Raw genomic sequence first — 16632 nt, 5'->3', positions numbered from 1 at the left:
CTTTGTGACACTACAATCAGACCACGTTACCTAACAGCATACTCTCCTGAATATTTTCTTTTAACTCCCCCTTCATTCGCCCGAGCTACAATTTGATGACAGCGCAGGGAAGAGAAATACCACAAACCCTTCTTCGTCCTTGCATGTAAAGACATCATCTTCACGTGGATTAGAGAATGTTTTGTTTTTGCCATAAGGAAATTATCTATCTTCTGTCAATATTTTATTCTTCCCCTCCAATAATATGGCTATAGCTGATGCTTAATTTTAAAAGTGCCATCCTTCACTTCTATACTGAAACACACAGTAGGATGTGTTTTATGGTGAGGGTGCAGTTGGTTTAAAAATTAAGTCTTTTATACAGCAACATTCACTGTTCTGGGTCCTCCCACCACCACCCATTATTGTCTCTCTCTCCAAAAAACTGGACCACATGTACTCTAGAACTCACATGGACTAAGGAGACCAGCTCTGATCTCTAACAGACACTACTGTCATTTCAGGCTCAAGGATTGTCCACTCCACTGTGAAGCAATTTGTTTGTATGACAATAAAGACTGATGCTGACGCTCAGCTTGCTGATGGACCAGACGACACTCTCAGGAGAAGAGAGGCACAGGGGCTTCACATCCACCCCCCATTCAGGATATTGTTTATACTGCAATTAGAGGCATGAGTGCAGCTTACCTAGACATACCCAATTTAGTTCTGAACTAACTAGCTCGAACGGCAATAGAAAGGAAGCTGAGGAAGCTTGGGCTAACCCCAGGAGTACATTCACAGGGTCCAGGACGGAGCTCTACAGCCCATGCTGCTAGAGCTTCACTACTCTTGTTTCGAACTAGCTAGATTTAAGATGTCTTTGGTATGTGCACACATGCTGCAGTCATATCTCTGCAGTATAAGCATGTCTAAAGGCATGCCCTGTTCCGAGACTCTGAGTAAAGTGATTTCTATTTGATGTACCCTCCTCTGAGAGGATTTACCTTGAGGCTGACTGCCTCTTTGTTCTCACTCCAGGCTGAACAGCTATAGGGAAGATGCTTCTAACCAGAGCACCTCAGGCACTAGAAACAGTGGTCCAGCAAGGTCATTTTACCATCATATAAGGTGCAGTTTTAAAAGACCTGAATTCTTTAACGTAATTCATCCTGAACACCGAGTAGACACCATGAAGTGGCATTATTCTAATATTAAACTACAAACTATCTCAACTGTTAGAACTACACTGCTACCAATGGCAAATACAAACTAAAACAACTCAATGGGAACACTGTGAGAAAGGCACAGGTTTCTACTGGCCACTCAGACTGGTGGAAGAGGAACGAAGGACCTTGTTTTGAAGAGGAAGCAGAGGAGGGGCTGCACATTTTACGGAAGGGATTGGAATGTTTGGGCCTACGTACAAATGCTGCCCAATATTTGACTGGTTTTGTGGCTAGCATGGCATTTGTTGTAGCTAACCTAAGAATGCGGAAATTCTAGTCTGAATATCAGCAAATGCAGACTCAGAACCAGATGCTATAGGCTGCAGAATTCTCTTGTAAGGAAGGGTGGTATACTCTGTTTGCACACACCACTAGGAAGCGTACTGCCTGAACAATCCTGCACTGGCAGACAGACAAAGTGAAGAACCCAATCAGTAGGTCTTTCCCATGTAATGTCTATGGTTCAATAAAATGCTGCACACTGGGAAGTGGTCAGAAAAAAACTGGACCAATTCTGATCTTATTGATTTTATACAACGTAATTCCATTGACTCCAACTGAGTTATACTCAATTTACACTAATACACATGGAAAGATAATCACACCTACTTAACGTAACAAAAAAAACAGTCAAGTAGCACTTTAAAGACTAGCAAAATGGTTTATTAGGTGAGCTTTCGTGGGACAGACCCACTTCTTCAGACCATAGCCAGACCAGAACAGACTCAATATTTAAGGCACAGAGAACCAAAAACAGTAAGCAAGGAGGACAAATCAGAAAAAAATAATCAAGGTGAGCAAATCAGAGAGTGGAAGGGTGAGGGGGGGAAGGTCAAGAATTAGACTGAGCCAAGTATGCAGACAAGCCCCTATAGTGACTCAGAAAGTTCCCATCACTATTTAAACCATGCGTTAATGTGTTGAATTTGAATATAAAAGCCAGCTGGGCTGTTTCTCTTTCCAAAACGGTGCGATAATTCTTCTTCAGTAACAGTGTTATCACACCGTTTTGGAAAGAGAAACAGCCCAGGTGGCTTTTATATTCAAATTCGACACATTAACGCATGGTTTAAATAGTGATGGGAACTTTGAGTCACTATAGGGGCTTGTCTGCATACTTGGCTCAGTCTAATTCTTGACCTTCCCCCCCACCCCTCCACTCTTTGATTTGCTCACCTTGATTATCTTTTTCTGATTTGTCCTCCTTGCTTACTGTTTTTGGTTCTCTGTGCCTTAAATATTGAGTCTGTTCTGATCTGGCTATGGTCTGAAGAAGTGGGTCTGTCCCACGAAAGCTCACCTAATAAACCATTTTGCTAGTCTTTAAAGTGCTACTTGACTGCTTATTGTTTTGATAGTGTATAGACAAGCACAGCTTACTCTCCGTTATTACTTAACGTAAGATTCCTTTTCTGGTCCATGATAAAGCGTAGTGTTGAATCAGACATAAGGAAATAACATGAACAAGGATCCCAACTGTGAGTTAAGAACAGTGTCTCCCAGTATGTGACATGTTTTGGTAAATCTTACAAGGGGAAAAGCCCATTTCTTCTCTCCAATGCCTGTTTATTTTGCCAGGCTCTCACTTCTAGTTTTTAATATATTATGGCAATATAAGAAAACCTTAAGCTACCACGAGGATAGATAAGCACTGAAAATTTAAATTTACCTGAAGTTAAAAGGCAAAAAAACCTCACGTTGACTGAGGATTGAAACTTTAATTTTAAAAAGACACCCAAGATGAGACTAGTAATAGATATCATGCCAATGCAATGGAAAATGGTCTTAAAAACCACCTCCATTTTAAGTAAATTTGAATGCACACTGTATAAATGTACTTAATAGTCTATGGGTTTTTTTTTTTTAAATATAAATCAGGTAAGTCTATGCTACTGAAAATTCAATACGTGAACAATGTTAACCTAACAAGAATATTTTAGAAATACAAACTTATTTTATTAATAATAATTCCAACAAACTTAGTAACCTAAACATGTAAACAGAAACAGAACTACTTCACGTAGAATTTATCTGCCAATTAAGTCGATGACAGAAAAATACTTGCTAATCTTTTAAACATTACTGAAAATGCAAATTACTTCATGACTGGATTAAAACAACTGAAGTTTTAAGGTTTGAAATATTACACAGTATCTTTGCATAAGATATCTGCAAGACTCTCGAATATTTGTAGGTACTAATTACAATATAGTGAAAAACAAACTTTTTGTAGTCTTCAGAGGCAAAAAGAGAATCTGTACTGTGTTTATGAAGAAACATCCATTTATTATAAAACAAGATAGGAGACACTAGAGGTACGTGGAGATGAGACAACATTCGAGCAACAATTTTAGAGCTTCTGAATGAAATGTAGTTTCAAACTTGCAAATCAAGGTGAATATAGCACCTCATGTTTTCTTCTTCCCTTTATAAATGTGATGAAGTAGAGAAGCAAAGCTTCAAGGTGTAAGGATTAGAGCCATCTGTGGGAAATAAGGTAGTATTTAGGTATTCAGAATAAATGTTCTTGTACACAGTTTTGTAAGGTATGAGAGCATATGCTGCCTGACACAGACATTTTTTGTTTGTATGTTTGTTTTAATTTTACAGGTACTCCAAGGTCTCCACGTCACAAGGTCCTTTAGAAGTAGAGCTCATTTATAGAATGGTGGCATCTTCTAGTCTGCCATATAAAATGACAGTTAAGCTCACACGTGTGCAGAAAACTGACTAATATTTAGAAAAAAGTGCCCCCATTATTAATGGCTTCCACTGGAGGATTTATGAAAGCGACATTTAAGAAGAATTTCTAAGCCAAGAAGAAGTGGATGTTCAAGGAAAGTGACAAGCAGGAGAAAGGTGAAACTGCTGTCGAAGGCAGAGTAGCAAATTGGATAAACAATTTCATCCTTTCTTGACCAAGAAAGCTATCGTCTGTAGACAGATCTCCCTCTCTTTGACAGAGGCTGCTGTTGTGCTGTACAGGGCAGCTACAGGACAGCATGCATTTACACCTCTGGGAAATCATGGTGTCTTTGTTCTAATGGAGCAGCCCACCCTGGATAATTTTAGTTCACTAAATATTGGTCAATGCTTCAAGTTTTAATATTGTTTTGCTAAACTTAAAGAAAACAGGGGAAAGACCTTGTGTTGGTTCTTTATTAAGAAAGGACAAAGGGAAATTTTCTTCCTCGCTCCTTCCGATCCATGATGGTCCTCAGTAAATCAATACCAAAGACTGAAAGGTGTGTTCTCCTGGCTCCCAGAGTAGTGGGGAGCCGGGAATGAGGGAGCAGCCTGGTTTCCTTCTCCTTGCTGCTGTAGGCATCCAGGAAACTGACTAGCTCATCGCTGGTCAGTTTCCCAGTTCCACTAGGGAAGGGCAGTTGAGAACCAGACTGCCCCTTGGTTCCCAGCTCCCCTCCACTTGCGAGACTCAGAAACTGATCAGCCCACCAGGGCTGGTCAGTTTCCTGGGTGCTTCTCCCTGCCCTCCTCCAGTGGCACAGCTATTATCCTGACAGCTGCGCCACTGAGGGAAGGCAGGGAGAAGGCTTTCAGCTTGCCTAGCTGCCTGCAGCTGCCCCTTCCCCCTACCATTCCCCAGCCGTGCAGCTGTCAGCCTAACAGCCACACAGCTGGGGAATAGTAGGGGGAAGGGGCCACAGAGCAGGTTCAAGGTGTGTTTAATTTGCATTAAAGCGAGTCACGCACAACTTGAAGCTGCGTATTTTGAGGGTTTATTGTACAGGCAACTGCAGTCTCATTTCTATCAGTTTAAAAGGAAACCAGATTTCCTTGGCTTTGTAATTTGTTAAGAGGAAATGGAATCTGTAAAAAAAAATTCTTTTTTTAGAGCAGCAGGTTAAACTGAGTATTTTAAGTCCCTCTCTGCTGTAATGAATTAAACAGAGGGAGGGACAGCTCAGTGGTTTGAGCATTGGACTGCTAAATCCGGCGTTGTGAGCTCAATCCTTGAGGAGGCCACTTAGTGATCTGGGCAAACAGATGCCAGGGATGGTGCTTGGTCCTGCCAAGAGGGCAGGGGACTAGACAAGATGATCTCCAGAGGTTTCTTCCAGTTCCAGATGTGTATCTCCAATTTTGTTTTTTTTATTTTTGTTTCGAAGTAATTAAAATCAGCCAATACTTGAGTTCTAGGCTTTAGAGAACATACAGATTAGATTTCCCCATTTATTTTCATTTTAATTTCAATAAGAATGTTTTAGTAAGATGGTGAATTGTATTTTAGCTGCAGTCGTTGTATTTACCCCCTTTCTGAGAGCATGCCCGCAGAGAGACAGGAGCTCTGTGAGAGAAATTAGTGTGAACACCCAGTGGTTCTCAACCCTTTGATCATGTTTCACCCTATACAGACATCACAAGTGCTGCAGCTAGCCTCTAAAGGGTCTCCATTTTTGTTAGCCTTCCTGTAGTTAGCTGAAATCTTGGCACCCATTATTGAGAAAGCTGGAAAACACATTAGGAACCTTATCACTGGAGCACATAATGAAGTAAAATCACAAAAGACATATTTGTTTTTTCAAGCTGCACATTTCACAGATTTATTTGCACCTGAAACACTTCTCACAGAAAAGATACAATATGAATGGGGGAAAATCAGAGGGAAATACATTTTTAACAGCAATTTATTTTAAAAGAAGTTTTAAATAGAATGACTTACTTGGGACTCTGATCTGGTAGTGATTAAGTACAGTGAGGGCCTCTACCGCATCTGTCTTGCATTCCCATTCCAGCAGACCAGAGAGTGTTTTGGCAGAAGCTGGTAGAACAGGAGAGTCAGAACTTCTTGTTCCCAGAACAAGTAATTTTAAAACATGAATTTTATTTGAAAAACAACTATTTACTTACGTTTCGGATCAAACACTTTATACTTGATGAAAGTGAGAACTTCGTGGTCATCGCACAGCTGCCCAAGGAATAAAAGAAGAGATGAAAATATGACCAAAGTGAAGAATGAAATGTCCATTCCCAAATACTAAAAAAGTGACCAACAGGCACTAAGCTAAAAAACCTCTTGTGCTAGGCAGAAGAGAGGTGCATTTTACTGTGTATTCTCTACATTTGTAAGTGGCACATCACACTGAAGGGGGCGGGGGGGGGGAAGACCCCTTCTGTTGTGAGAAATGCATGAGAAACTTGTGAACATAACCATTTTCTAACACGAAGTGTTAGCTGCTGCCTATCCAGGTGCATAGGCATAGAAGACAAAAACATGCAGCCTTCTAAAGAGAGTTTCCAGTAATTTATAAAATAGGTTATTCAAGAGGATTATAATATGCTTAAGTTTGTAAACTCTGTGAGCATCTACACAGAAATTGAACAGCCGCAGCTGGCGCAGGTTACCTCATTTGGCTCATGGGGGTCAGGTTGCAGGGCTAAAAATGTCCACACACAGAATTTTTAGCTTTGCGAGCCTGATTCAGCTGATCCAGGCCAGCTGCAGCCACACTATGGTTCTTTTTCTTTGCAACAGAGACTGCATGTATTTGTTTGTACTGTATTTAGCACAGTCCAGCCTATCCTGATTGGGGCTTCTCGGCACTACCAGAATATAATAAAACATCCTGGAAACTACAGGCTGGGGTTGACCAAAAATAACTGATCAGATATTGTCCAAAAAAAAAAAAAACCCCACAAAAGTTTTAAAGAACTAATTTTTAGAACTATAGTAAAAAAAGAGACTTTCTGGCCTTCAATAGGCTTAGCCTTTTAGAGAAATGTGCCTACTTACAAGATTACTCAATTGAGTTAATTTCAACTCAGAAAAGCATGAAACCCAATTAAATGAAGTTCTGTAAACTAAAATAATTACCTTTGTAGCAACTGTTAAATGTTAACCTAACATTTAAAAATGAATAGTTACAAAAGAAAAAAAATGAAATACTATCTTGTGTGATGGGACAAGGTCTAACAACTGAGACCTCCTCTCCCCCATCATTCCCTTCAGTTACTTCTGTATGCTTGGCTAATCAGATTTAATTGTTAGCTCTTTGGGGTAGGAACAAGGGCTCAACTTATTCAATGTGCTTTGTAAAGCACACGGTACACTGATGAGAAGCTATACCAATTACACACCTCTGACCAACTTTATATGTACACTCACACACCCTCCAGATGCTTCACTTTGTCCGGTCATCTTTTCCCCCAAGCCAACGGCATTAACATGTAAGGAAGTGTGTTATCAAAGCATTTAGATAGGTTTGCCAACACACAGCACCATGATGAACTCAAAAAGGAGTCCACTGCCGACATCCAGGTATCCCACTGAAGTGAATGACAATATTTGCCCATATTACATAGGTATGCCATTGACATCATTTGACAGATCAATCAACTGACTTGCCGAGCTTATTTGTGGAACAATGAAGTGAACAAACCCACCAATGTGAATATTTCAAACTACTTATATCCTGGCTAAGTATCTGCACAATTACCCATATGAATCAGGAGGGTAGCTTTGAGAATTATAACGAGATAAGAAATGACCAAAGTTTGGCTTTCCTACCTTTACAAAGGTTTCTTCAGTCACACACAGGGGTACATTATAATAATGAAGCACACAGGAGGGTGGCTGGATTATATTCTTGGATGCTTGGCCAGCACTGGTAAAGCGATTATTCTTGCTCATGGCAAAATCCTTGTAACTGCTTGTACCATCCTCCAGCTCAAATATTTGACTCGGAACTACTGAGTGCTGCTTGGACACACTGAGATTTAATGACACATAGGCAAGAAATAAAACTCTGTTTCAAGTGAAACAGTTCAAAACACTTCTAACATAGGCTTTTTCCTTGCCTCAGAACCCAAAAGATTATATACACTTCACTTGCAGCAATGTGAAAAAAAGTATCTATTAACCTTTTTAATGTTGGGAGAAGGGTTGACAGATATAGCAGTAATTAATGACTGTCAGAATTAGCTACTGTTTTTGCATATTAAGTCAAGTATGTTTAACAAGGCATGTCCTATAGTGTTAAAAATTACATAGTGCATGTACATCTGGTTTATATCTTGCAGATTTATATAACGAATACCCAACAACCTTTCTGAGGCCCCACTGATATTTACCACCTCAAGAATCTTACTCCAATTATCTGAATACTCGGAAAATTTTTGTGAGGTGTCAGCCAGTTGTAGCAATAGGAGACTGACATTTTGCCGTCGGAGCACACCTGAAAGTGAACTGTAAGCATGACAAACTACATATTTACCAGACATTAAGCCTCTTCCCAAATAACTTGACATTGTTGAGATGCGTAACAGCTCTTTCTACAGCATACTCATCACCCATTTCTACCAATGCTGTGCCTGGAATAGTCTTCATAAATTTTACCTAAAATAGTTAAAGAGTAAGTGACAATGCAGCTCAAAGGAACTGGCTACTTAAGAATTTTTCAAGTTCTGTTGACAAGTTGTTCCATGACAACATAAAGTTTCTCCTAGTATCAGTTACTATATACAGCAGACCCTTGCGTAACCTGAATCTGGCGTAAGTGGGAGTCCAGCTTTCCCCCCCCGATGCAACACAGGTTCTGCAGCTGGGGAAGCAGCAGAAAGGTAAATCCTGGGGTGGGGGGGGGGGGTTGGGGAGCGTTAAGCCTGGCAGTGGGTTGGGGCCATTGGAGGTGGGCAGGGGGTGGAGTTGAGCCAGAGCTGTGCACAGGGGTGGTGAGCTGGAGCCCCGTTCAGGTGGTAAGCTGGTCTGTGGGGGGCTTGAACCGTGGCCACATGTGAGGGGTTTGAACCAGAGCTGCGCATGAGAGGTGGTGAGCTGGCAGGGGGGTTGAACGAGAGTGGGGAAGGCTGAGCCAGAGTCATGCCTGAGGGGTGGTGAGCTAGAGCCAGAGGTGGGCATGCGGGTGAGCGGAGATGGGGGGCATGGGGACAGGCTGAGCTGGGGTTGTGCAGACCTGGAGGGGGCAGGGAGCAAGTTAAGCGCAACTAGAAATCATGCATTTCCAGGGTTTACTGGAGGAATCGGGAGTCAGCTGATTAAGACTGGTGTCGCGTACTCTGGGCTCGTGTACCCTGAGACCTTATTGTATCTAGAAAATAAGCTGTTTGCAGCCCTTAAATCCCACCATTAGACAGTGTTTCTACTCAACCCAACTCAGTTAAGTTCCTAATAAAGTGTTTTACCTTCTCAATATTTCCATACAAGCAGAAGAGGTTGAAGACCCTCGAACAATTCATCTTTAGCTGATGCAACCCACTAACCATGACAACTGAGCCAGAAGGGTTTCCACCATGCATGTAAGAGGAGGAAGCCTGGGGTAGTGGGTAAGCAACAAGCTCTGGCGTATCCCGAGATCCCATTCGATATCGGCTTGGTAAAGGTAACAAAGGACCATGTGACCCTAAAGAAATGAGAGGGATCAGGTTAAACATTACTCAGCATAAACATCTCACTATCCAAATGCTTGATTTAAAGGGACACTATCCACTGAGAATTCTTTGTAATTTACTAGTTGAACTGTTTCTAGCTCAAAAAGGATTCAGACCATGCTATTTATTTCCACCCCTTCCATCTTCAAAGGTTTTTCCTCAATGCTTAAGTTTTAATGTTCAATTAATTTCTCTGATACTGACCATTCAGTGAAATAGCACAAGTTGAAAATAATATTTAAAGAACAATGCTGGCTATTGTGCTCTTAGAAGTTACCTGCTAACGTGCTTGCCCCTTGGAGGATAAGCCTAATATTTTGAATCCAGCAACGGATTCTCACTTGGGCCTTGATGTTGAAATTTGCTGGATGCAACCACAACAGCCTATGTCAAACTGTAGCATCAGTACCACAGTAGGCTGCTTTTCCTCTACCAATATTGATCTCTTTAAACACACCACTCCCAGGCCAGCCCACAAAAAATCCCCATAGGTCCTCTTAATAAACCTTCTGTCCACTTTTAGGAGAGCATCATGCCTCCGCAAAGGGAAATGAAATTTGAAATTCTAGCTTGAGGCCAGATGAGATTAGAATGGCTAAGAGGCAAGGCACTCAGGGTTTTTCCCTGTGGTTGGGAGCGGGGAGAAGATGTGGAAGGCAAAGAAAGTGTATTTTCTTCAAACAGGTCTACAACTCAGTCACATAAGCAACATACATATTTACGGTTCTGCATTAATACAAATGAAGTTTGCCTTGTTTTCTAGTACAGGTAAAATCTAACTTTTCGTGATGCAAAGTGACAAATTTTACAAACAGACTAAACTGCATAAATCAATGTTTTAATGGTCGCACCTTTACTCAAACCCACATCTTCATGCGGACGTGAGCCATGATCAATGTGTGGAGGTCATTTATTTGTTTTTAAGTTGCACAGAACTTATTTTTCAGTGTTTTCATTACTTAGTACAAATCTATTATTTGGAAAAAATTCCTCGTGTTTACTTCACGCATATAAATACCCATAGTTACTGCAGCGTGTGACAACTCAGAGGTTTGGTAACAAACTGTGTAATAATCATATATGTATAGAAAACACATGATTGTTAAAATGCTCTCTCAAAGCCTCCCTGAGCTGTACAGCACCATACAGTGCTTTTGTGCCAGGCCCTTGTGTCTGGCTAATCAAACTCAGAGATGCTTCAGCTCTGCCCTCCACCCCCAGCAGCAACTTTGTTTCACAAATATTATGCAAGACACAAAAAGGAGTTATAACCATTAGGATTTTATTCTCACTGAGGGCCAATCTTGTGAGTAAGAAAAATGCCACCATTCCTTCAGAAGCACACATTCAACTGCCATTCTTCACCTACTGAGCTGGTAAATGAATCTTCTCTTGAAGCTGGTAAGGTGGCCAGAATGCAGCTTCACAATCCAGATTAAGTGAGGTACTGGTAAAACGGGTCTCCCAGGACCATTAATGATATTTCAATACTGTCAACAGTAACCTGCCTGTCAGGAAAGAATGTCCCTGCTAAGTGCTTTCTGAAGATGTGCGTCACATACCTTCCCCTACCAGCCAACAATGACGTCAGTGGAACATCGCCCATGATTTATCAATGCTTGCACAGCCACATAAAAGTAGCCTTTTTTTGTTTATACACTCTGTTGCAAGGTATGCTGGTGCCGGAACAGAAATGTGTATGCCACCTATCACTCCACTGGAGTAAATCTATCATAAGAACGGCCATACTGGGTCAGACCAAAGGTCCATCTAGCCCAGTATCCTGTCTGCCGACAAGAGCAGTCATCCTACACTGCAGAAGATAATTACTGGCCCTGCAGACTTGCCTGACAATGGCCCTCAGAGTGGATTTTCCAATTCCAAAATGATTCCACACTGATTAACAGCAATCCAGTACTGCAAGTTTCCACCGTCCAACTGCCACTGATTCTTCACTGTAAGCACAGCTCTCATGGGCCGTGTCTACACTAGCCAAAAACTTGGACGTGGCCATGCAAATGGCCATGTCGAAGTTTACTAATGAAGCGCTGAAATACATATTCAGCGCCTCATTAGCATGAGGGCAGCCGCGGCACTTCGAAATTGACGCGGCTCACTGCCACGCAGCTCCTTTTCGAAAGGACCCCGCCTACTTCGAAATTGATGCGGCTCGCCGTCACGCGGCTCGTCCAGACAGGGCTCCTTTTCGAAAGGACCCCGGCTACTTTGAAGTCCCCTTATTCCTATGAGCAGATGGGAATAAGGGGACTTCGAAGTAGGCGGGGTCCTTTCGAAAAGGAGCGCCATCTAGATGAGCCGCGTGGCGGCGAGCTGCATCAATTTCGAAGTGCCGCAGCTGCCCGCATGCTAATGAGACGCTGAATATGTATTTCAGCACTTCATTAGTAAACTTTGACATGGCCAGTTGCCTGGCAATTTCAAAGTTTTTGGATAGTGTAGACATAGCCATGGGGATGTTCTTGTGCTGGAGGGGCTAGGGCAGTCTCAATACACAGATCCAGGAATAAAACTTTGTGTATCTGAATGGTCCGCAGCATTGCTCATCCCAAACTTCCATTATGATGTGATCCCACCAGGTAGTGATTGTTTCTTGGGCCCAGAAGCCCGATTCCGTCATCTGCAGCTACTCTGTGATGACAGCCACCGCCTTGGACTGCTTCTTGCTATGTCCTACCACAGCTTGTCCTCTGTGAAGCTGTCCTGTTCCTTGCTGATTCAGATTTTGTTCATCTCTGCAAATACTGGAACATTGTGAATCCTGTGCTTATGACAATAAAGTGAGGAGCTGTTCAGGCCTCCTGCTTCTGTCTGAGATGGTGATAGGGAGGAGGGCCACACAGATTTGTGGGATTTTTTTTTAAAAAGGCATAAAAAGTCAGGAACATAGATGACATCATGAGAAACTTGCATGCTGGGAAGTCAGCACCTTATTCCCAGTCATACCTGCTGACTTTTTTCTCCCCACCATGCATTGCCAGAAGTTCCCAAACACAGCTCACTGGAGGGTGATGAGCAGCACAATGGGATACCAACTCATAGTCCACCACATTGTGTAATGCCACAAGCACTTCTGGTGCGTATGTGACATAGCTATGCAAGAACCAAGTTTGAATGCACACGAGTGATACACTATGGAGGCTCTGTAAAAAGTTTATAGTGTAAACATGGCTTAAGTCTGAACAGTTTCTTCTTCTCCCAAGCAGATGTAATACAAGAAGCCTAGCCTACAGTCTGACACACTGAGAGCAGCAACCAGACAGCCAAAATGCCCAAATCATCATATATGAATTTAGCAGGAAGGGGACTTTGTTCTCCAAGGGTGACAAAGTTTCTTTGAGAGGAGAAAGGGATTTTGCCAAGTTGGGTGTGCATGTGCGTGTCCCTTCTTTTCTCACCCCTCAGAGTGAAGAGAAAATGCAAGTAGTGGGAATTCAAGGCTTGAAGGTCACTGGGAGAAAATAAAGTTATATACAATTAACTAATATTGTACTGTACAATACACCCGGAAAGGAAAAAGCAAGACAAAATACACTGACTTCTGGGAATTAAAAGGTTAATTTGCATCTAAGACACATGAAACATTTCAGGAACCGTATCAAGATCTCTGCCTTAAGACCACTAAAGATGATCAAGCTGGACCATATAACTTAGTGCATAGAATACTCCCTGACAGAATGGAGTTCACTTGCCAACTGGACTTTGTAACAGTGAGAGCAATAATCCCAAAGCTCTCTCGCAAAGGTATTAATGACATACTACCAATGGCGAATAAATAAGGACAAGATAGATAATTAGAAGGGAAAAGAGAAGTTACTCACCTGTGTAGTAATGATGGTTCTTTGAGATGTGTCCCCATGGGTGCTCCACAGTAGGTGTCGGGCTCGCCCCGGCGCCACAGATTAAAAAATTTCCAGCAGTCTCTGTCGGGTCATGCATGCGCCGATGCGCGTCGGTCCTTCGTGCACGTATGGTCACGTGTGCAATCCGGTCCCTGCCAGTTCCTGATCAACCGCTCCAGATGCCCCTGAAAAACATGAAACAGAGCTCCAAAGTGGGGAGGAACGGGTGGGTAGTGGAGCACCCACGGGAACACATCTCGAAGAACCATCGTTACTACACAGTGAGTAACTTCTCTTTCTTCTTCGAGTGGTCCCCTTGGGTGCTCCACAGTAGGTGACTACCCAGCAGTAACCCCAAAAAAGGAGGTGGGTACCCGATTTATGCGCAGCTTGCCCTTGAAAGGACTGCTGTCGACAGGTGTGTATCCTCAAACACCTGGTGCATGGCATAGTGCTTGGCAAAGGTGTCGTAGGATGACCAAGTCGCCGCTCTGCAGATGTCTCTCAGCGCGATTCCCTTGAAGAAGGCCGTCGACGCCGCCATCGCTCTAGTGGAGTGAGCCCTGGGCGGAACTGGAAGAGGAGTCTTGCGAAGCTCATAGCACAGTCTTATGCAGGATACGATGTGGTTTGAAATCCTCTGTGAAGACAGGCCTTCCCCTTTCGACCTGGGTGCGAGGGACACCAGGAGTCTGTCCGTTTTCCGGAAAGGCTTGGTCCTATCTACGTAAAAGGCCAAAGCCCTTCTCACATCTAATAAGTGCAGCCGTGCCTCCTTGCTGGAGTTGTGAGGCTTAGGATAAAACGAGGGTAATACTATCGGTTTGTTAATGTGGAAGTCTGAAGAGACCTTTGGAACAAAGACTGGGTGTAATCGCAAGACCACCGCTTCCTTTGAGAACACTGTGCAGGGCAGTGTAGCCATTATTGCTGCAAGCTCGCTCACCTGATGGGCTGATGTAATCGCAAGAAGGAAGGTTGTCTTCATGGTAAGTAACCGGAGGGTGACCATAGCCAATGGCTCAAAGGGTGGTCCCGACAGCGTGTGGAGGACCAAGTCCAAACTCCATGACGGCGGTATCGGTTTCCGAGGGGGATACAGATTTGCCAACCCCTTTAAGAAACGCGTGACAACAGGATGGGCGAATATGGTTGATCCCTCCTCTTTGTGTCGAAAAGCTGATATAGCCGCAAGATGAACCTTTATTGAGGATAGAGAGAGCCCCTTTTGTTTGAGTTCTAGCAGGTAGTCCAGAATTGTAGTTATAGGGGCGTCCAGAGGTGTCAACTGCTTGGAAGAGCACCAGGAGGTAAATCGTGTCCACTTGTCCTTCTGGTGGAAGTCCTCCAACTACACTCCAGGACTTGCTTCACTCCCTCCAAACACATACTCTCTAGGGCACTGAGCCACGGATTAACCATGCCTGTAGGTGGAGCCCCTGTGGGCGTGGATGCAGTATTGACCCCCGAGCCTGTGTGAGAAGGTCCGGTACTGCCGGTAGGGGAAACAGCCGGCGACGTGCCATGCGCAGAAGCAGCGGGAACCATTGTTGTCGATCCCAGGTTGGAACTATGAGTATCATGCGTGCTCTCTCCCTTTTGGCTTTCTCCAAAACCTTGTGTATGAGTGTTGTGGGAGAGAACGCATAGAGTAGAGGGCCCTTCCATGGGATCATGAAGGCATCCCCCAAGGATCCCTGTCCTATGCCTGCTCTGGAGCAGTACCAGGGATATTTCTTGTTGTTGTGAGTGGCAAACAAATCGATTTGGGGAAACCCCCATTTGTGAAACACTCGGCGGAGCAGGTCAGAATGGATCTGCCACTCGTGCGTGGGTGCAAAGTGTCTGCTGAGTTAGTCCACCTTTATGTTGTGGACACCTGGCAACTATGAAGCTCTCAGTGTTATGTTGTTGGCGATGCACCAGTTCCACAACCGGACAGCCTCCGCAGAGTGCACGAGATCTGGCCCCTCCTTGTCGGTTTATATAAAACATGGTGGAGGTGTTGTCAGTATTTATCCCGACTACTTTTCCGTGCAGGTAATTCCAAAAACACCTGCATGCACTGAACACTGCTCTGAGCTCTAGTATGTTTACATGCAGCGTCTTCTCCACGGAGGACCATAAACCTTGAGTGGCTTCGTTGCCCATGTGCGCCCCCCAACCCCTATGGGATGCATCTGTTGTGAGAAAGACGGTAATTTGCGGTTGGCGGAAAGGCACCCCTACTAGCAGGTTCTTGGGGTTTACCCACCATGCCAGAGACCTTCACACCTCCATTGTGGGTGATACCATCCTGTGAACGGTATGGGCTGTTGGTTGTACACGCTCGCCAACCAATGCTGCAAGCCTCGCATGTGCAGGCTGGCGTTTTGTACCACAAACATGGTGGTCGCCATGTGCCCCAACAGCTGTAGACATGTTAGGATTGGAACAGTGGGGCTGTACGTTATTACTTGTACCAGGAATTTGATGGCACGAAAACGGGCATCAGGCAAGTATACCCTTGATGTAGCAGAATCTATTCGGGCTTCTATAAATTCTATATTTTGCGTGGGCTCGGTTTTTGACTTCGAGAGGTTGATGATGAGGCCCAGTGAGGTAAATGTGTTTGTGGTAATGCGTATCCTTCGTAAGACCTCTGCTTTGGAAGTTCCTTTCAGCAGGCAGTCGTCCAAGTACGGAAAAATGAAGACGCCCTGTCTGTGTAGATACGCTGATACGACTGCCACGGTTTTGGTGAAAACTCTGGGTGCCGAAGAGAGACCGAATGGAAGGACTCTGTACTGGAAATGTTCTCTGCCTACTGTGAACCGGAGGAAACGTCTGTGCGCCAGATGAATTGTTATATGGAAATACGCATCCTTAAGTCGAGGGCTGAAAACCAGTCTCCATTGTCCAGTGCCATAATTATGGAAGCAATTGCAGTCATTTTGAAGCGCTGTTTGCGCTGATACCGGTTGAGGGTCCGTAAATCCAGGATGGGCCTCCAACCTCCTGTCTTCTTCTCTGTCAGGAAGTACCAGGAGTAGAAGCCTTTGCCCTGGAATTGTTCCGGTACTCTCTCCACCGCCCCTATGAACAAGAGGTGGTCCACTTCCTGTTTTAACTTTATGTGGTGAGAGGGATCCTTGAAAAGGGGCCTGGTGGGAGGG

The 16632-nt window shown here is 43.7% G+C and overlaps 1 protein-coding gene across 1 annotated transcript in view; it reads right to left on the bottom strand.

Moving 5' to 3' along the window:
• Positions 1-2483: 2483 nt before the first annotated feature.
• Positions 2484-16632, bottom strand: part of HNRNPLL (heterogeneous nuclear ribonucleoprotein L like) — a 40046-nt gene continuing 25897 nt past the window's right edge. The window contains exons 8-13 of the mRNA XM_074989190.1: positions 9372-9589; positions 8444-8565; positions 7738-7939; positions 6081-6138; positions 5893-5991; positions 2484-3691 (exon numbers count right to left, since the gene is read on the bottom strand). Coding sequence (XP_074845291.1) covers positions 3636-3691; positions 5893-5991; positions 6081-6138; positions 7738-7939; positions 8444-8565; positions 9372-9589 — 755 coding nt within the window. The 3' untranslated portion in view covers positions 2484-3635. The remainder of the gene's footprint in view (positions 3692-5892; positions 5992-6080; positions 6139-7737; positions 7940-8443; positions 8566-9371; positions 9590-16632) is intronic.

This window comes from Carettochelys insculpta, chromosome 3 (assembly GCF_033958435.1).
Source record: "Carettochelys insculpta isolate YL-2023 chromosome 3, ASM3395843v1, whole genome shotgun sequence".
NCBI lineage: Eukaryota > Metazoa > Chordata > Testudines > Carettochelyidae > Carettochelys > Carettochelys insculpta.
Note: the sequence above shows the minus strand (reverse complement) of the source record. Positions and strands in the feature narration are given on the sequence as shown.